We start from the raw sequence: 22292 nt of genomic DNA, 5'->3' as shown, positions 1-22292 counted from the left end.
TGCATTCACTCCTCCAGCCACGACGACCCGCCATCTGTGCTATCACCCACAGGCACTGCTCTTCTTATGGCCACCAAAGAGTTTTAACTGGAAAATCCAGTGGCACTTTTCAAACCCTTCTCTTTCTAATGACCTATCTCCTACTCTGGACCACTTCCTTTTTTAAATTCTTTAAATCATCCCTCCCCCTCTTTTTAATCTCCCTTAGTTTTCTTCCTGTATCTTTGAAAACTCCTTTCCAGTCTCTTGTAGAAGCCTCTTTTTCCTCTCATCTCATAGGACGTACATCTGCACAGTTCCTTCCTTGGAACATTCTTCCCTTTCCACATTCCATGTTTCACAGGTGACCTTACAGACTCCCACAGTTTCAACTGCCACCTCTACATAGTACAGATACTGGTGATCTACATGTTCATATAAGTATCCCAGTCTGATTTAAATATATTTCTTTCCACCATTCAGGCTCCATTAAAGAAAATTATTGTGAATAATCCTCTTTTCAAATGCATTTGATTTTTGCTCTTGTTCCTTGTTTTTATCCTATGTTCCAAGAGGTACTTAAAAAATTAATAATCATCAAATTCTTTTATGCTAAAACATTGCTTGTGGTTGGTATTTGGGAAAATGCAGTAATTTGTTCTGACCATATTAAGAGTATGCCAGGAATGACTCTACTGTAATGCTACACATATTGTAATATGTGTAGTCAGCCAAAAGATTAAGATCCACATTGGTGAAGGTGATGAGAGCATAGTACTGAATGATCCTCACCTGCTGTGAGAAGTGGTCATGGATGGGAAAAGACGGGGGTGAATGAGGGCGGCCACAGGTGACCAAGGGACTGGGCAGAAGTCATTTTCAACACCGTGGTTACATACATGGATTCCAGAGCTAGACTGCACGTTATAACCTGGCTTCACCATTTTCTAGCTAATTAAACTTAGTTACTCCATCTCTGTCTATCATCAGTTTCTTCATCTGTAAACAGGTACTCATGGTATCTACATCAGAATGTGGCTGTGAAGATTTTTCAGCTAATAATGTAAAACGTCAGGAATAGTGTCTGATGCATAGTATGTGTTCAATAAATGTTGGTTACTATTATCATTTAATTAAAAAGTATCAAAAATGAGCATTTAGAAATGAAGCCAAAATAATGGTAACTATTGAGGCAAAAATTACAAAAGACTTAGAAAAGAAAGTTATCTCACAGTAAGGCAGATAGATGGCTGGCTTTACATCTTGTTTGACCTCAATGATTGCCTGGTTTTAAATGTGAGCCAATAATTAATCACTACCAAAATATAAAGACTGACTGTCAAGAATGGAGTTTGATATTGTGATTAAATGTAACCTACTATTAAGTTAATCTGGCATTTCATAATATGCTCAATTGTTATCATAGGCTATTGTAAACTCTGTGAGAGCACAGAACAAGTCTGTGTCATTCACGCCAAGCCTAGAACCATGCCTGGTGCACTGTAAATGTTGAATACATGCCTGTTGAGTAGACTGACATAAAATCTAGTTGCTCATAAATGGTAAATAGTTTGTATAAATAACCTGCATAGTCAATCTAATAAATGCCATGACTATTGGGCAAGATGAGAATGTTCAGGGCTATCTGCAAAGTGAGAGAAGAGCAAATTAAAAAATCTGGCAGCTGCTCATTCTTCTTGGAAATCACTCTATCCATAAGGTTGCTCTCTACCACCTCAGGTAGAGATATCAGTCAGGTCCAAGATTCGGAGTCTGAGGACCTGGGTTCTAGACCTGGACTCTAAGAGTAGTTATGGGACATGAATTTCCAATTCATTTTGCCTGGATTAGATTACTCCTAATTCCTTTCCTGGCAGCTATTAAGAAAATGGTAACACATATATAATATTAGAACAAGTGTGAGGTTTTGGATAGTGGGGAGGCTGGAGAGGGGACCAATGAGAGGTAACTGAGACTTGAATACAAGATATTGCAAAAAGAATACTGAAAAATGTTGGGTCATTTTGAAAAGCTGATGAAACCAGATCCTACTGAGAAGCACTAAGAAAAGTTTAAATATAAGTAAGTTTAAAATAAGCACGGTGATGGCTTGGAAGGCAGGGCTGATTGACGGGGACGAAGCGAAGAAGGGATGGAGGCAGTCAGAGGCCACCTAAACGTCTTGGTCACATTCTAGGAAGCAAAAAGGAAAGGATAATAGGATCTTATACCGATCCCTTGCTAGAGAGGAGGGGCAAGCCAGGTTCTCTGCACCTTGAATATCCTTCTAGTCTTTTTCACACCTAAGACTGGAACAAAAGCTGTATTCTTTACCCTCCCTAACTCAGCATCTAAGTCCACTGTGATAAGCCCTACACACCCTTTCTCAAGGTCTCCCACTGCTGTGAAGCAGCTCTCGATCAGAATGTAATGAAATCTGGGAAGTGTTAGTGGAATGACTTGAGCAAAAGGTAGTGCACACAAAACAGAGGGGGTCAGGTATTTTAGTGCAAGAGATGCCCAGTCTGTGGGATGGGAATATGTAACTCACTGAGAGTGAGATTTATTTGCTGTAAGAAGTTATTTTTCTACCAGTGATTTAAGCACCTTAGGAAAATGAATCCACATAAGTCTGTGCTATTACTCTGGGTTGCAAGGGCTTGGGTCAAAGGGGATAATAAAGTGGAAGGACACTTATTTATCTTGATCTCATTTGATTTGCACAAAACATAGGCTATGCAATTTCCAAAAATGTCAACTTTCACCAAAGCCGCAGTCATGGTGACACAGAAAGGCAACAAAATTTCCTGTGCTGAGGAATACAGCATTGCACTTAATTCTATTTGTGTGTGTGTGCACATATGTGTGTGTGTCTATTTACCTGTACATGTTTATACGTACATGTAGGTATTTGTATACAGATGCGCATATACATGTATTTGTGTCTGTATATAAATATGGCTGTGTGTGTTTACATATCTACATATATATAAATTTTCATACCTTCTCCCTAAAATCCAGGATGCTAGGTAGAGATGGAGTATTATCGTTTTACAGATGGAAAAGTTGAGGAACAATAAAATTAAGAGACTTGCTTAAGTTCTCCTAGTTTGTTTTCATTTTATTTATTTACACTATATACCAACTCCCTTACTTCCAAAAAGCACTTTGCAATTGCTTCAATGACAGCTGGGGATAGTGATGGGTGAGATGACTGGTCCAGAGATGATTCTACTCAATCAGGTTGCTCAGAAGAGAAAGAGTAACACAGTCAAACAGTTCTGTATCAAAATCCTGGCCCGGCCACTTACCTACCTGTAACCTTATGAAAGTCAGACTGTCTCTCTAAGCCTCATTTTTTCATTGGCCAAACAGGGGATGAAAATAGGGCTTGCCTCGCAGACTTGATGTGAGGCTTAAACAGGACCAGTGTTTAAAGAGTTCAGTCGGTGCATGGCATGGCCAACATTTGATGGCTCACGAGTGGAGCGCTGCAGTGGATCTGTGGTTTGGCCTCTGCTTTATGCAGTCCTGTGTATAATCCTATTTTTGAGGACAGCAAATTGGCCTCTCTTCATAAAATAAATACATCACGGGGGACACTTCCCTGGTGGCACAGTGGTTAAGAATCTGCCTGCCAATGCAGGGGACACGGGTTCGAGCCTTGGTCCGGGAAGATATCACATGCCGCAGAGCAATTAAGCCCATGCGCCACTACTACTGAGCCTGTGCTCTAGACCCCGCGAGCCACAACTACTGACGCCCGCGTGCCTAGAGCCCATGCTCCACAACGAAGAGTAGCCCCTGCTTGCTGCGAGAAAGCTTGCAGGCTTTCTCTAGTTAGTGCAGCAATGAAGACCCAACGCAGCCAAAAATAAATATAAATAAGTAAATAAATTAGAAAAAAATACATCATGTCTACTAAGAACCCTATGTTAAAATAATATTCCAGAGCATTTCTCTTTTTTAAGACAGAAAGAGATGGCTTCCATAGGAATAAAGAAGGAAATCTGTAAACACATTTGCAGTGACAGAAAAGCCCAACTTTGAACTCGTATGTTTATGTGTGTTGTCATCTCTCCTTCACTGATCCTCAGTTATTGCACAATGTTCTGCCCTTTTAGATGGCAGGGTTACAAGAATGTATAGTTTAAACTCTGCATTTTGCAAAAGATGAGCATTATTTTTGAGTCTGGGAAACTTCAAAATAATTTGATTGCCTTCTGTGTTTTGTTTCATTAGGTAAAGGCAAAAAAACAGTTCTAGCTGTTTTCTGTACCAATATACAGCTTGTGTTTAAATTAAAACAAGAGCCAGGCTCATGACCAGAGGGGAAAATCATGAAACGGAAACCCTGTAGTATGTAAAAAGGCTATCGCTGGAGAGTAAGAAGAGGAGTTTTAAACTCGGGCATCTTTTTTGTAAACATCTTGTTCAAATGTATTGTGCATCTTCCTTCCCCCTTCCTGCCACTAAACCAGGAAAGAAGCTTAAGGGCTGTCAGAAAAGGAGGTTTACAAAATCCTAACAATACAGGCATGTTTATGGGAGACTACATTTCTTGTTATGCCAGTGAATTAGCAAAACTGAACACATAATGGCGTGGTTTTTTTTTTTTTCCCCCGTGTTATCATCTGAATTGTCTCCGTTTAGCCCCGAAAACAGTTGTAAATTTATTGTTCCTAGGTCACCTAAACAGGCTGAGACCAATCATTTCAATATTTCAGAGGTTATCCCTACTGCTTTTCCCATGAAGACATTATATAGAGCAATACGATTCTGGCACATTTAAGGTGTTGGATCTGGATGAAGTGGAACTATTATAAAATAATCTACCATGTTACAGAGGTTGCCAGGTAAAGTAGAGTTTCTTTAGTTTTAAGTGGATTAAAATAGACCAGGATTGCTCATCCTCAGTACTGCCCACATTTTCGGCCTGATAATTCTTCACTGTAGGGGATTTTCTTGGGCATTGCAGTATGTTTAGACGCATCCCTGCTCTCTACCCACCAGATGCCAGGAATACCTCCCCAGGTAGGACGATCAAAAATGTCTCCAGGTATTGCCAAATGTTCCCCAGCGATGGGTAAAGCCGACCCAGGTACTGGGGCTAAAAGTTGATATTCCAAAGACAGTGCTTCTAAGTAGGTGGGTGAGCCCGGACAAGTTATGTAACATCTCCACACCTCAGTTTCCTCATCTGTAAAATGAAGATAATAATATTCCCTACTTCACAGGATTGTTGTGAGGATTAAATAAGATAACGCCTATCCCCTGGGAAGAGCTCAATGTTAACCATTATCATTATTTTAACGATTCTATGCAATTTCATTTTTTTTCCTTTCTGATTTCAGTTTACGTGCAGGTTAAAGATACAAACAATAGGAATCTATTTAAAGGGGGGACGTTTGAGTGCAGTTACACAATTACAGATGGAGATCTTTACTTATGTTTGAGTGGTCAGGTTATAGAAGCTCAAGTATTGCATAATTTTGAATCCCAATTTGCTAAACAGCTTCGGTTATTGCTTAACATATTTTATTATCTTGCAAGTGGAGATTCCTAATTCATCTAAATTAAGGGCTGCTGCCAGATGACTCTTCTGTAAATATAACTGCTCTATTGTGTGTTTTGAAAGTCTTGACGTGATGCCTGGTCTTTTCCCTGGAGTTCTTCCTTCACCATTGGTCATATAAATATTATTGTAGTATTCATTGAAATAATAACAAAAGCTACCATTTTTAAGAGCAACTTACTGTATGCCAAGATAAGTGCTTTCCATATATTATTATTTCACTGAGTCCTCAAAACAATCTTAAAAATGAGGTGGGTATCTTAGAGAGACGAAGTTACTGTGCTCCAGCCAGCAAAGGTCAGAACGAGGCTGGAGCCCAGACTGGTGCCTTCACAGCCTATGCTCTTAAAATGCAACTTCATTATCAAGGCTCACAGAGCTAGCCTGAATTGATAATCATAACATATGCCCCTTTCTGAAACACATTCCACCCTACCCCCACCTCTCACATCATCATTCACTTTTCTTGCTTTTCCCCAGCCAGCTCAAAATACCTGGAGGGGAGTGGTTATAAGAACCATGCTCTGATCCACATGTAAGTCAAGCACAGTGATTTAAAAAGGGAGAGAGAGAGAGAGAGAGAGAGAGAGAGAGAGAGAGAGAGAGGGAGAGAGAGAGAGAGAGAGAGAGATACCACTCATTTCACATTAGTCTTAATGACACTCACTTCACATTAGCCTTAATGAGGACTAATAAAGGTTGTCTGGAAGCTGAAGGAGGGAAAGGCTGAATTCACAAATAGGGAAAGGTAGGAAGATTCATCCATTAAATAGGTGATTCTTCAAACGCATCCCAGGAATCCAATTCTTGCATAGAGTATGCATATTTTACTTCAAGGTAAGGAGTAAATTAGAAGAATAACACTGCTGCCAGAGGCGCCTTAAAGCTTATATTTTTGAGACAATTGCCAGTGGTGACCAAAAACTGAGAAATCAATGGAAAGTAAGGTCAGAAAGTGTACCCTTGGAGGTCCTGGGAAGAAAAGTTACATAGCTAGTTCAGAAACAGCAACCTTCTCATCACATAGTCTTGTGAGTCAGCGCAATTGGGCTAGGGTTTGAGAGGCCAGTAGGTTTGCTGGTTGGCCTTGGGCAGAAGAGATCACGTGGCCCAGGGTAAGTCACAAGCAGCTCTGAGCAAAGGGCAGGCAGACCATCCACTCATAGCTGCCAGGAGTTAGGCTGGAGGCAGCAGGAAGTCTGTGAGCGTTGTGGGAACTAAGAAGCTCATCAGCCCACAGCATTACAGTATTAAGCAGGGCCTCAGTGGTCAGCCCGTCCTGTCCTGTATCAACACATGACTCTTCCTCAATATTCCCACCCACAGGTGTCCAACCTGTGTTTTGAAAGCTCCAGTGACTGGAAGCTCTTATTGTTCGTAAATGAATAACTTGGCCATCCTTCAGTCTGTGTCCTTGTGAACGCTACAGCATGCTGGCTGTGGCACCGCCAGTCATATAAAAGAGATTAACGTCGACAGGGTTAATTATGTACATAAGTAAATTTACGAAGGTGCCTACCATATGCAGGCACTTTATAAATTTACTCAGTGAATAATTTTGACAACAATGAAACAGATTAGGAAGGGGAGGCCCAGTGAGGTTAAATGTCTTTCTCACCCAAGCTCACACAAAATTAAGTGGGAGTCACTCCTGGTCCAGGAGGCCCCCAAGCCACACTTTGTCTGCCACGGCAGGATTTTTGCTGTCAATTTCTAAACATGGTTGGAAGAGTTTAGGATACACAGACTACAACAGAGAAAGGAGCCCATATAGATGAAGGCAGAATCTCCTGAAAGCATTGCTTGCAAGTAGCAATACTTACAGAGATGTCATCACTGAAGTCAATTTCATCCAAATCAAGGTATTCAGGGGCTTCCATCATTCTTCTTTGCACATTTTGAGTAAGGTCAAATCCTTATAAAGTCCTGGACCCGACAGAAGCACAAAAGAAAAGCAAAACGGTTAGCTGTCTTATAACCAAAAAGCACATTTATATTTAGACAAACAAAGTGAGAGAAGTCACTGGGTGCAAGGGCTGCCTTTGAGCACACTTCCTCCCTTTGAACGTCCCCAGCTTGGCTCTCCAGAAGCAGTAAGCACAGCTCCTCCAGGCTCCCCAGGAGGCTCCCTAGGGAGCAGCCATGGTCCTTCGCCGTATTGCATTTGTGCCCGGTTTGTCTTTGCCAGAGCAGTAACTCAGGTCAGATTCTCCCCTTGTGATCAATATTAAGATTGACCCAGCCCACATCCACCACTACACCTCGGGTGAATGCAGGGGCTTCGAGGATGGGGAGCAAACCTTGAAATCTTAGGACAACCATATTCAAATGTTTATGTGGGCATATCTTTGGATCCTGGGCACGAAGTAATGAATACTGGATCTGCACGGTAATAACACAAGGACAAGGCAGATACTAACTTACCAACAATAATGGATATTTCAGAATTTGTAGTACAACCTCCAGTTCACCCCCTCAGAAAAAGGATCTAAGCAGAGATTTAAACCACAGAGTTATTGCATCGCCCCCTGCTTCTAACAGCTTTGCCTGCCGATGCCAGAGTGACCCGACACAGGCGCCAGAATGTCCTCAGTCAGCACTTGCCTTGGGGCTGCCTGTGGCAGTTCTTTAAATCTGTCAAGGAAGATATATCACCTCCCAGTTCATTTTCCCATCACTTATCCTCATCACCATTGGCAGTGGCAGTGGTACCTACAGATGTCAGGAACAGAAATATAGACCTCCTGGCAGTGCCTTGGGGTGCAGTTATCTTCCACAGAGCAAACTCTCAGATATCGAAAAAGATTCCATTTCCCATAACTTGTCTTTCTTATTATAAAAACTGTCTTATGTACTCAGACTTGAGTATCCGAAATAATTTATTTTTTTCTCTTTCGGATCTCTAATGAAGGGGTACCTTGCCAAAGGGGAAGGCGTACCTTGCCAAAGAGTAAGGAGTACATTATTGGAAAGGGAAAATAAATCTAGGCTGATGAAAATGAGCTTATCGATATAAGATCAAGAATGTAAAAATACCTAGTTTTTAAAAGGAAACTAACTCTGAAGGCACTGATTTCTCATTTTGAGGTTTTTAAAAAATTTACAGAAATAGCATAATTGCAGCAAAGGGGGGAAACCACTCTCCGTTCCATACCTCAAACCCATGACTTGACTCAATTTTCAGCGCTTCCCCCTTCCTTCCCTTCCCACACGCATATACCATTTTTACATATTTTTAATTATAGTGGATACGGAGTTGATCCAAAAAAGAATTAGGATGCTACTACCATGTACAAATGTGATTATCCATTTAGAATAAATATTAAACGTTCTTCTGAAATCACAGTAAAGTTTAAAATAAAAAGAAAACCAATTAGGATGCTACTACCATGTACAAATGTGATTATCCATTTAGAATAAATATTAAACGTTCTTCTGAAATCACAGTAAAGTTTAAAATAAAAAGAAAACCAATTTGTCTTTGATACCTAAATTAAATTTTATTATTTATAGAAATATAAAAATTGGTTCTTAGACAAATTTCTTGGTGCAAAAATATATCACTTTTCCTCTAAGCCTCACAAAGCTTTTCAGAGAAAAACGTGCACACTCATACTTGCAAATTACTCAGAATAACTTTCTCTTCCATTCTGGTAGATTCTGAGACAATCCAGACTCTGGATTCCAACTTGTCAACTAACAGACTTTCTCCCAATCCAATTTCTTTGCACTAAGTCTGTACTCCACATTGAACTGTTGATTTACAGACTGCTCCCAAGGCTTTGGTGAACACAAAGATGATTCTGGGTGTCGGGATGGGGTACAGACAAGCACAGTATCACCACAAACAAGGAAACGCGAGATGAAGTAGAAAAACATGAGTCAAAGCTGGGGACCAAGCGGATCTCTAAATATATGGAAATACAAAACTAAATACAAAATGCAAATGGACACACCTTAACTAAGCATATTAACAAGTAATTGTTGAGTCCCTGTTTGAGGTGTGTTTAACAACATGAAGAGCAATTTCCCTTTGAGCACAGACATTCTAATGGAACATATCCAGTGGATAATATAAATCATGACACCAAGGCACCAATCTTTATATTTGGATTTGGAGGTTGGTAATGAGATTGTTTATTCTACAGAACAGCATATAAGAGTTACAGCAGTGCCAGCCCATTATAGGGAGGTCATATTTATCTCAGTGGGTTGGATGGTCCTGCCTCAGACTAAGTGGTCCAAGGCATAGAGGATTCTCCTTTACTTCCCGATGGACTCCCATATGTGGCCATCTCCTTTAACATGCCTTATTCTATCTACAACACAATTCCGTTTGTCTAGTTTCAATGCTTCTTTCTTTCAAGGTGCCACTTGGAAAGTATTACATCCTCATTTATAAGGTACAGAAATCCCTGTGGTTCACCAATCCTGGCCACATTCCCAACATCAATTGCTTCTTTTCACTGGAGGGTGAGTCCATGGTTGTCCCAGGGATCATTATATTGCCTCTTCCTTCCCCATCTGCCCTTCCACTGAGCACATAGCACCCTCGCGCACTCCCTTCTGAGGAATTGGGATGTGACTGGAGGGGATGAGGTCAGGTTTAGAGCAGCTGTTGCAAACAATCCAACACGATAAGGAAACTGAGCCGGGCTGTGGGTGCTTTTCTCATTGTGCTCGTCAGGCACTGCCTCACCCCACACACCCAGTGGGACCCAGCGAGTGGGACCCAGCGAGCCCCCGTTTCTGACTGTCACACAGGCACCGATGGAATGCACAGCTACAGAGGGCACAGACCAGAGGCCCAGGGGCCAAGTCTGGTCCACAGACGTGACGTGTTTGGCCCTAGCAGTATTTCCAAAAAATTGACTCTGTTGCCAACTTGTAGCCCTTTGGTGCTTTCACATAAGATTCTCGATTTCTGGCTTCACTTAAAAAATATCTGGAGGTCTGGGGGCACAGGTCTGCATTCTCCATGATAACAATTGGCTATAGCTGAGCTGCAGCTGCCCTGTCTACGTGGCGTGTGCTCCCCAGCTCCCCCCGCACGCCCACCCCGCATCGGCTCTCCTCATCCACACATCCTGCCTGGCTCTGGGGGCATCTGAGTCTTTGACCCTTCAAAGGAATCCAGTATGAAACATGAATGCCATCCTCCTCCCTTTCCTTATTGGTGCCTTCTGCCAAACGCTATTTCCTTCATTTGTATTCTAACGTTGGATTTGTATTCTACGATTGTTTTAAATTCTCATACCACAACAGCAGTAAAACGAAATTTCTTACCAGTAAACCACCAGCATGTTACAATTTGTGCTTTTCTACAACCTCCATTTTATCTCTTAGTATGAGAAAAAGAAAACCTTCACAAACATAATAAAATGCTACGAGGCGGGGATTACATTTCCTTCGCTTTACAGCCTGAGGAAGAAGAGGTCCTTGCCTTGTTGTCATTGGCGTTGTGCAGTTACACGGTGCCACTTCACTACTGTGACTGGGGGGAGGGCAGAAGCTGTGCCAATGACAAGCCCAGAAAAAGACCGAGACCATCCTCCATGTGGCCAGCCTGAAAGCTTGGATGTAAGAAGGCCAACCCTGCTCAAGGCCGGTGAGAGTGGGTTGACACCTCAGTGGAAAATAGTTTTCAGCCTCCCCAGAAAGGGCAGTCCAGCTTAAAAGCCTTTATGTGAGATTTTTACTGCTACACATCATAGTTGCCCTGGACCCCTCTGGGACCTCAGAGCGCAGTCATTTATAAATTTGTACTGCAGCCTCATCCCACCAGCCCTGTGCCTGCAAGCTGCAGTCACTGGTCCCAGGTTCTCCGAGGACTTTCTCCCGTATTGCCACACCTCTCCCCTCAGCACACCTCTTACAGAGCTGTCCACCTCAGGTACTGCTGACTGGTTGAAATCATTCCATTTCAAGCTCAGTTGGGCTTTTAATTTCTCTTCATTGACATTGGCAAGTTTTAATGTGTTATGAACTGGAGTAGGTATGTCATGCGTTTAAGCTGTTTTTAAGTGCGGGGAGAGGTGACGGTAGAGATTGGGCAGGAGGTGGGAAAGCAGAGAAAGGGAAAGGAAACATTTTCCAATGGCTTAGCTCTACTACTTTGGGTCGGAAAACTTATAGGGAGGGAAAGAATACAAAAATTAGAATGTGAGGACACAGGCCTAGGCGGCTAGGACCCAAATGCCATGTAGAAGCTATTGGTGACACATCACACCCCTTCTCTTGATGTGCCCAAGGCACTGGGAGAAACTTTACCCAAACTCCAAATTGAGGTCAGCTAGAGCAGGAAAAGACCAAAGAAGTAACGAGCGTCAACTGTGCATAACGCCTGTAGGATTTTTCCTACTCTCACAGAGTTTTGATAAATTGCCAAGAACAGAAGTCCCTCTAGTGCCTATTAAAATGTACAGTAGAGGCCCTGACCCTAATAGGTCTATCAACACCATGTCACCTTCTCATGGGTGACCTCAGTGATGGCCCAACTGCTTCCTTCAAGAGAAGATTCAATTTAGGGAAAAGCTCCAAGTAACTAGGAGTCCAACTGAATAAGAAAAAAGTAGGCATCGATTTAAAAAAATAGCCTCCCCCCTCTAGTGTTAGGATTTTCAGGCGACATTTAAAATTTTTTTTTATAGTGACTTGAAAACTGACTCTGAAAATAATTCCAAATGAAGACTTACAAAAATCTGCTGGGTAATGGCTTGGAGTGGCCGACAGAATTTCTTTGAGAAACTGCCCTCGTTTAATGTACACAGTCTGGTGTGCTTGGCTCATAAAAGGCTCACTGATTTGTAACTACAGTCACAGATCACATAAATTGCTCTACTGAAATTCTTCTTAAAATGAATTGCCTCACTCCAATTTATAAAGAGTCAGCATGGACTCATTCTGAAGGCTCACGTTACACAGATTTCTCCTCTTCTGCCAAAGTCACTATTGCTACATTTACCAGTGTACTAGGAGGCCTGGTAATTAAAAGTAAGTTGGGCTTGTCAAAATAAATGAGCAGGGTACATTCGGTGATGAGGTAACCTCGGTTGATTTGCATTACAACTTCTTTCTTTACTCTTTAATTCACCAATACTTGGGAAAACACAGCAGCTGCCTACACCCTCACACACACACACTTGGCCAGATTTGTACTGGGATACATTTTCAGTTTGGAAGCCTACACATAGATACTGAACTTACTTTCATATAACAAGAGTTCAAAAAAAAAAAAATCACAAACTACGTACTGGAAGGCTTAGGTGGAAAAAAGTGGAATATATGAAATGTTGTCCCCAGTTGGCTCCGTAGCTTGGCTGGCAAGAAAGCAACTCATTCCAAATGTTGGACTCAGTTTCTTTCACTCTTTGATTCAACAGTGGCCAGAAGCATGGCAGTCACTAAATGCCTAGTCTTGAAGCAGAAAAATGATAGAGGCAAGAAATTTCTACTGGAAAGAGGTAACTGAAGGAGTGCCAAGAAGTACATACGAGGAGAAAAGGGAAAAGCACAAGCTGTGTAGATTTCATCCCCTTCTTCATTTATGGAATATTCCCGCATGTACATGCTGGGTAAGACCAACACTACTCTCCACGCCAGTATGCGGCATTCAGTACAAGGGGGAAATAGACAAGAAAACAAGCCGTTACAATAAACTGTGGTCCTACCTAGAGGGGTGAGATAGGGAGGGTGGGAGGGAGATGCAAGAGGGAGGGGATATGGGGATATATGTATACGGACAGCTGACTCACTTTGCTATACAGCAGCAAGTAACACAACAGTGTAAAGCAATTATACACCAATAAAGATGTTAAAAAAAATGCCTCTGTGAAGAGAAAAATGAAATCAATATTTAAATAATAAAAGATACAATGTATGTTTTCTAGGAATTCAAAAAAAAATGTATACTGTGGTCCCTGCTGAGACAAATAAATACACAGGAACCTGAGTCACTTAACCTAGACCTTGGAGAGGAGGGAAGTGTGACTGGTACAGGTGAGGTCTAAGCTGAAAGCTGAAGGGTGAGGATACAAATGGTGAGGGAGTCAAAGGGGCAGGACGAAGTGTTCTAGGTAGAGTTACAGCACAGGCAAAGGCCTGGAGGGGAGAATTCTGAAGTAGGATTTCCAGAAGAATGGGTAACATTGATTTAACACCTATTGCTGGTTTTGCTTCAAAAAAGGGGTTTTAAAGGGTGATGGCCAGGGTGGATGGGTAAGCACAGCAGTCAGGAAGGTATTTCCAAAGCCAGAGTGTAAACAGAGCATGTGTTGGAATACCAAATTTTCTGGCATGTTTGGAGAAAATACAGGAGACTTCAATGTACAGTAATATATTGAGCTTGCTCCAGCTTGGGGGCAAGGGGAGCTGCATTTCCTGTTTGAATGCTCACAAACATTTGTGAAGCAAAACTTCTTAGCAGGGGCTAGGTCTGGGCGCCTTTACGTATACTCTCTCCTGTGTGTCTCACGAAGACTGGGAGACAAATATCTTTACAATCTCCTTTGTGGAGGTAAGGAAACCAAGGCTCAGTGAGGTTCTGTGATCGCCTCACACACGGGGCTCCTGGTGATACGTCTATCTTGCTCCCTTATTTCAGCTTGCCAAAACTGCAGGGGTAAGGTAACACTTCGCCCGTATCAAACATTTTATTGTTTTCAAATCACCTTAGATATTTTTTTTACCTTTCTTGAGTACAACTCTGTGAGAGGGAGGCAGAGGGTGTCTATCGCAGTTTGCAATCATATCTTTCCTATTCTGAAGACATCAAAACTCAGGAATGTGTCGGCCAAGGTTATGTACTCCTAAATAGGGGCAAAGCCAGCTCAGACAGACCACTTCCCGATAGCAAGTCCAGAGCTCTTCTGATTTACCCCCTAGACTGTTCTGAAACATGGCCGTGGCTCCGAACCATCTAGGCCAGAATTCCACAGGCATCCTCAGTCCTGAACTGTACTGTTTTGGGTGTTCACAGACCATAACTCCAAATTGCTCTTTCCTCTCTCCAGCAGAGTCTAAAGAGAATGGTATAGGCATGAGGATCATTAAAGAAAGGTGTATAGACCTTTGTGAACCTGACATACCTTATCCACAGGTGTCCCTCAACTGGCCAGTAAAGCACTGTATTCCACAGTCAATTGATTTAATACCTCAACTTCATCTTCAAAGAAAATTTGATTATGACCATCTTTCCTTATGTCTTATTGAAAAGGCAAGTAAAATACCACTGCACTAGGGAGCCTCATTCTAGAGGATTGTTCTGACAAAACCCTATAAAGGTTGGTCTTTTTGTACTTTTTCAAAAAATTGAAGTATATTTGGTTTAAAATATGGTCTTTTTCGTTGTGAGCCCTAGCTTGTGTTTAAAATTCTTGCAAATGATTTGGGGTTATTTCATTATTTCTAAAATCTGTCACTGAGAATGAACTAACTTATACCAGAACTTTAGAGACTGAAAGGACCTTAGTTTTTAAGCTCTGAGGCAAAGATACTTTTAAATTTGTATGTGTGTGTGTGTGTGTGTGTGTGAGTGATTTAAACTGAGTTTAATATTTAAAATTCTTTTTGGAAGAGGAAGCGAAGAATCCATGCTCACAGTACCTGAACAAAAGAAGATAAAAGAATGTAGAATGGAAGAAAAATATAAACACATGTAAATACAAGGAAATATGTATTGTGTTCAGTTCTGGATGCCTCGACTTAAGAAGGCCACAGGCAAACCAGAACATGCCAAGACAGAGCAAGGAAGTCAAGACAGCCAGTGGCTGGCAAACTCTGCCTCATGTGACATAGCTAAGGAAATATCTAACTTGGAGAAAAGCACTCCTCTCTCTCTAAGAATCTAAAAAGCCATCGGGTAAAAGGAGGATTTGCCTTCAAGGGTAGGAAACTTTTTGGAGGAAGTTTCAGGGATGCCAGTCTCAGCAAATACTTCTTAATAATGGCACAAATGGAATGGGCTCCTTGGTAAGATCACAACCACCCCAGCAAGAAACTGTTCCTTTAGAGGTTTGGAGAGATATTCTGAGGGAGAAAGATGAGAATCCTGCATTGGAAAGGAGGAACAGATGACCTTTTAAGTCAGAGATTCTGTGCGGTCCTGATCCAGGACCTCAGGACCGTCCTGACCAACTCTGACCCCTCTCCAAGGTGCTACCATGACAACCTTTGTAGAACTTCCTTTATCCTATTTCAGCTGCCATCCTGATCCCACCAAGAATGCGAATGAAATATGGAGGTTAAGGGAGAGGAAAAGAGAGAGAGAGAGCCAGAGAGTCAAAGGGAGAATAATTTTAAAAAGCGAACTGGAATGTTGTTCATTCAGTGAGAATACCATTTACTCTCTGTTGTAGATGAAAACTTATCAATTCCACAAGGACAAAACTATGACCTAATGAGGCCCAAGCAAAAAGAAAATATCTGGGAAGGAAAAGGAAACATTTTTAGCACTGGGAAGTTGAGCCTGGGCGTATGCCAACTGTGTCCTGCACTGGCTTCTGGAAAGGAACTATGGAACTGGATCCCTTACCCAGTTATGTACCGGAAACTCGCCAAATTCAAGTTCCAGATTTTTGGCGCACCTGAAGTGGTCATGCTTTACTCTTGATTTTGCAAAGATTGCTTGATTTCTACAGTGGATTTGTTTGGCAATTATTATTGAGAATGTATGCAGCACAGATGACAATCCTGATTCTCATTTCAGAGAGAAGTAGACAAAACAGCACTGTGCATGGGAGCATTAAAGACTGCATCAGGAGTCAGTTATCTTGGCTCCGTTATCATACCTCTCATCGTTTGTGAGCATTAAACTTCTGAGTAACCCTAGACCAGTGGTTCTCAAAGTTCAGCCTGCAAAAGAATCAACCAGAAGGCTTATTAAAACAAATTGCTGGGTCCAACCCCGAGAGTTTCTGGTTCAGTAGGTCTGGGTCGGGGCCTGAGAATTTACATGTCTAACAAGTTCCCAGATGATGCTGATTCTGCTGGTCCCAGAACCCCATTTGAGAACTACTACCTAAGATCAATGGCTGATCCCAGCCCTGGCTACATCTGCACTTAATTAAAAGATGGTGACCTCTTCCCCACATCCTCCATCTCCACAGATGTTAACTTCATTATACAGGATCCATGCCTAGTGCCCTTCTGATTAAACTTCCTCAGTGGACTCAACTAAGCATTTCCCATGAAGACCACCCAGAAACCTCAGAAGGTCTTAAGTCTGTGTGTGTGTGTATTTTGATTCCCAGTGCTATACAAGGGACAGACATTGGCCTACCAAACCCTACAAAATTTGGGCCTTGGTTACTTTAAAAATTCCCTTCTCGGTAGCACTTCATGGCAACATGGATGTTCTAAGTTTCTCCTGTTAATGAGATCCAGGTTTATAATTTTAGATGCAGCCTTTTCAGAGCAAGAATCTCTATTTAGGAATATCCATTCACTAGAACTACAATATCGTAAATCCTATGTCTACTAATAAAAGGAAAATGAAAAAATACAAGAATTGAATAAGAATTAGCTTAAAAATCCAATGCTTATACAATATGTATGCATCATAAGATATTTAAAATTATTAATCATTGAATTTGAAGCAGTTCAAATGGCTACACTGGCTAACTAAAAAATAAAATCCTGGTCATGTGTTTTAAATTATAATGTGCTTATTTTTATTAAAACAAAATTCAGAAAGCAGATTATTATGGATATTTTATCAATTCTTCCAATTAAAATGTACAAATTTAATAACCAAAACAGGAAACAAACTCTTTGTAAAATAAATATCCCTTTTTTCTGAAGAGGAGTATAGCTTGATATTTAGGTGATTAAGTAAGAAGCGTAGGCTAAATGTCTGTAGTAAGCAAATATTTGCACATCTGTACATACACACAGGTATGATTTGGCAAGCACTAATTCTTTCATCCAATTCTTTTATCTAGCCCGAATTTACTAAAGATACTTAGAGGAAGGAAAATGATCAAAATCTATTTCTGGCTTAGATGAGGTACCACAATTGACAGTGCAAAAACTGAACATTGCATACTTAACTAATACATTTCCAATATGTGTCAAAGCATTTCAAGAAAAACGTAAGATGAAAACACAGGATTACTGTTAAGTACCTTTAGGAATTCAGCTGGGACGTGTGATCCTCAGTTTCCACAATATGCTATTTTTTAACACAGTATCTTACACAGAGTAAATACTTAATCAATTGTTTGTTGAGTTCACTTCCGGACTGTGATCACTGTTGAGTCATCAAGAATTTCTACACTAAAAACTGTGGTATTGTCTAGAATAACAAACGTTGAGATGACTGTTTTTTCTTCCACTTACGATAACCTTGTGTTCATATATCTTCTTCTTGCACAGTTTCCCTCAGAAGTTTTTTTTGAGGAGGTGTCAATCATCTAGTCCCTCTTTCAGAAACTATAATATCTATTGATGAGGCCTATGGGGACGTCAGCTGAACCTTCCATTGATAGGGTCTGTTTCCCAAAGACTAAAACAGAGTTTTTTCCCAGTAAGCATTTAGAGAGAGAATAACATTTGCAGGCTGTGGTGTGGGTTCTTCCGCTTTGGCATCACAGAAGGACATCAACTTCATTTTGTAATTCACCAGCATAAGCAGGAAAGGACTGAGAGCAGAGAAGCCTGAAGAGAGGGCTGTGAGAACAGCTGGAAAAAAGGCACAGGCTGCCAAAGTCTTTCAAGAAACAGACTAAGACAAAGTGAGAAATCCAAAGTGGAGTGCTCAGCCACATTAATAAAATACTAAACTTGGCCCCTCTTAGGATTTCAATTTCTGAATCACCATCTCCAATCCAGATGTCACCATATGTCATCTTCTTTCTTTCTGAAAGCAGAAGAGACATCCAGAAACAAAGACTAAGACGGCTAAAAGAAGATTATCGATCAGAACCCAAAATACTTTCCCATAGTAAAACTCTGCTTGCTGGTTTCCAAAGTCAATTAGGCAATCCATGTGAATCCTGTTAGGAGACAAGGGGTCTGCATCATTTGCTGCATTCAGGTATTCTGATTTTCTAGAATAAGGTAATACTGGGAGGTACACTGCCATGCCAGCCATCCAAAGTGCAGGAACCACCTTCAAGGAATGCTTCTGATGGTCCGGGTTTGGAGGCTCACTAAAGGGCTGGACAGTCTGGTAAAGCTTCTGGTGGCAGAGCGATGCAAAGTGTAACATGAACTAGATGGCCAGGAAGTCGTCAGGGCTGCCATGAAGTGTAGAACTTGGCAGCCAGCTGAATCCGACATGAAACCAGAAGAATAAACTATTTTTATGACATTCGCCACCAAGTTTTTAACGAGGTGGACAAATATAAGACTGAAAATCAGAAGAAAGGATGTCTCTAAACGCCCAGTCATACATTTCCTTGTAGAATAAAATAAACACATGTTTCCAACAAAGCTCACAAGGATTAGAAGGGGGCAAGCAATGATCTCCAGCACATCTGCAGAGGGCTTCATGGTAAATGGCAAATCAGTGAGCTCAGACGTCTTCTTCTTCAGTTTGAGTCATTAGGCACTTGAAACACTTTTAAGAAGTCTTTAGTGAGAAGACCTGGGTTTTTCTAATTCACTACGTTGACACAACCCTCACCCTAAGAGTTCCGAGATGGTCTGTAACAGAATTCTGCTTGCTCCAGTGCTGAGCTGCCGGAAACAAAACAGCTTCTCGAGAGGATTCTGTTTTATCATCTCTGGGGATGTAACTATAACGAGAAAGTGCTAGGTATCATCACTTCATTAAAAGTTCTCAGAAATGTATTTATAGCACTGTAATGAGGGAGAGAACAAAATTAAATTTGTGACAGCAAAAGAAAGGTAGCCAGAGGCTGAAATGACCCTCTCCACTCATAAAAAATATTAAAGAAGTGAGGGTGTCTGAATAACAATGAAGATTTCCAAATAACAAAATTACATATTTTGTTATTATAATATATTTTGTTATTATATATGACATTATTTAATGTCAAAATTATATATTTTGACATTAATAACGTGATAGAGATTTATGAAGTATAGCAGTTTTCTAATTCCTCTACCATTTTTGCAAAGCAGATATACTATGACCTGTTCTGATGATCTCTTGGGGTTAGGATTACAAAAGAGATGATAGAAAATACTGTGCTGCCACAGGGAAGGGAATAAAGAAGACAGGGGACAGGGAGGGAGAGAGGGAGGAAGGAAAGAAGGAAGGAAGGAAGCAAGGGAGGGAAAAGGGAAGGGAGGAAGGAAGACATTTTTATAAACATGGGCATTACGTCCAAGACCAAGTCTTTTTTTTTTTTTTTTTTTTTGGCGGTACACGGGCCTCTCACTGTTGTGGCCTCTCCCGTTGCGGAGCACAGGCTCCGGACACGCAGGCTCAGCGGCCATGGCTCATGGGCCCAGCCGCCCCGCATCATGTGGGATCTTCCCGGACCGGGGCACAAACCCATATTCCCTGCATCGGCAGGCGGACTCTCAACCACTGCGCCACCAGGGAAGCCCCAAGACCAAATCTTTAAACTACTGGTTAAAGAAACAGTCTGATAATTTGGAAGTCATTAGGGAGACCCCACCAACTGGGCACAAGAGGCTAGGAAAAGATTTCTGTCCTAAGTATGACTGCAGAGTACAGAGTAAGGACAGAAAAACGTCATTGAAACACGCTGCTCAAGTAATCACTTTCTGGATGAATTCTGTTGCCCATTCTGAAGACAAACAATTTTCCCTCTACTCTATTTGCTTGTAAGTTTCTCCGTCAATCATCGTATCCTGTACGATACTGTCACAACACATGCTTCACTCTGACCCAGTGGTGCTCTGGAGCCAGCTTGCCCTGACTTGAGTGACTGTGCACATCTCTCCCCAACTCTGTGCTCAGTGACTGCACGTTGGAAGCTTGAAATTGAGAGTACTTATACCATGGAAATTAGCAAACGCTGCACCTCAGGGCTTTTGGTGGGGGAAGAGTTGTTTTAATTGGACAATACTGGCCTGACCAAAAAATACAGATTAGAGTGATAAGAAATTAGCTGGTGTTTTACCTACATAAGGATGAGCTCAGTATTAGGTACCCACCAGCCCTTTTAATAAGGGTATGGGTAAGAGGTTTACAGCAGTGTTAACAAGTAGGATAGCTGGACCTTGCAATTCCACTGAGGGGAGGTGGAGTTTGGGGGCTGACACTTCCTATTAACTCCCTTATCCCCAGTTGCCTCTTAAGACAGGTAGCCAACTCAGAGTCCCCACACCACATTTTTCTTCCCTAAGAAACATCCATTACCTCACTGTCAGCTGCAGTCAGTCAAACAGGCACCCCTGAGTTTATACTAATAACAGTGATAATAATATAGTGATAACACAATAATAATGCTCATATTGGTTACTGTTTAACACCAGTTTGAACCAGACATCGTGTTGGTGTTTTGCTTTAATAAATGTAACCTCATTTAATCCTTAATATCATTTTTATGTCACTGCTGAGAAAACAAGACCAGAGACAAAAGTAAATTGCTCAAAGCCGCTAAGTAATGGAGACAGGAATCAAAGCCAGGTATGAGTGATTCCGAAACTACTGCCTCTCCACGCTGTGGAGATGGTGGATTTTCTGTTGACCGTTCTCGATCTTTCCCTAATCATTTACAATTGGTACACCCAATTGTAGAGGCTATAGAGCCTATAATACACTTCTCTTGAGAAAAGTTTTCTCGGGTTTATAATACACAAGTCATGCAGATTTTTGGATAGCAGTTAGCCTTCTCCATTCTCCTTCAATAATAATAATACACATTATGGGCATTTACACTTCTGCATCTCAGAAAGATCTTTAAAGACTCTGTATACCAGTTCAAGATGCCTTACTTGCAACAGGAAAGGGCTGTTCCCAGCAGTAGTGAGACCCCCATTCCTGACTATGTTTAAGCAGAGGCACAGTGACTGCCTGGAGTGAGTGGGTAGATGAGTGAAACACAACCCTAAACGGCAGACAACATACAGCCCACCTTAACGTGAGATTTAATTCGGGGTAATGAATTAAGAAATTATGTGATGCTATTTCTTAAACATGCCCTCATAGGAACAATTTGTGGCAAATACTACTGACTTAGAGCTGACGGCTAAGGGTAAAAAACGTTTTTTAAACTTCCCTCTCTAAAGGCTTACATAAACGTCTGTTTTTCAGAGGATTAGCAAACATGTAATATGTTCCTCTGCATTAGAGCAAAAGTGTAAAATATAAATGTCACTCTTTTCCTTCGGGGTTATTTATATACTAGAAAAACAGCACACATTAAAATATAAGGGGAGTAAAATTAATTTTTCTGAATGTGGGCTTGACTGATGATACTACTTTTGTTAACTAAGGCGCAGTATGGCTAAAGAGGAACCTTCGTAAGACTGCCTCAAGAACCTAGCTTGCGCTCAGCACAGCACTGGACTCCAAGGACGATGCACAGGGGTGGAAGCCACTGTCCCTGCTTTCAAGAGGCATGTGGTCTAGTTGTAAGAACACAGTGATGCATAATACATGTTATATATATTATATGATGTAACATGTATGTATACATACATGTATATACCATTTCTTATAAGATATATTGAAATAAATTATTTACTAATAATCAATAAATTGTGAAGAATACAATGTAATGTAATAAACTGTGTGGTCACGAGTACAAGAATAAAACACTCAGAGAAGAGAGGGACCCATGTGGGCAGAACTATTTTT

The 22292-nt window shown here is 41.2% G+C and overlaps 1 protein-coding gene and 1 pseudogene across 8 annotated transcripts in view; both read right to left on the bottom strand.

Moving 5' to 3' along the window:
* Nucleotides 1-22292, bottom strand: part of SNCAIP (synuclein alpha interacting protein) — a 150377-nt gene that overhangs the window by 66729 nt on the left and 61356 nt on the right. For all 8 annotated transcript variants that reach the window (XM_073802439.1, XM_073802440.1, XM_073802442.1 and 5 more), the window contains exon 2: nt 7378-7480. In XM_073802439.1, the coding sequence (XP_073658540.1) occupies nt 7378-7437 (60 nt within the window). In that variant the 5' untranslated portion in view covers nt 7438-7480. The remainder of the gene's footprint in view (nt 1-7377; nt 7481-22292) is intronic.
* On the bottom strand, nt 17628-19304 carry LOC117311876 (uncharacterized; annotated as a pseudogene).

This window comes from Tursiops truncatus, chromosome 3, assembly GCF_011762595.2.
Source record: "Tursiops truncatus isolate mTurTru1 chromosome 3, mTurTru1.mat.Y, whole genome shotgun sequence".
NCBI classification, from domain to species: Eukaryota; Metazoa; Chordata; class Mammalia; order Artiodactyla; family Delphinidae; genus Tursiops; species Tursiops truncatus.
The sequence above is the reverse complement of the archived record's forward strand: the minus strand, read 5'-3'. Positions and strand labels throughout refer to the sequence as shown.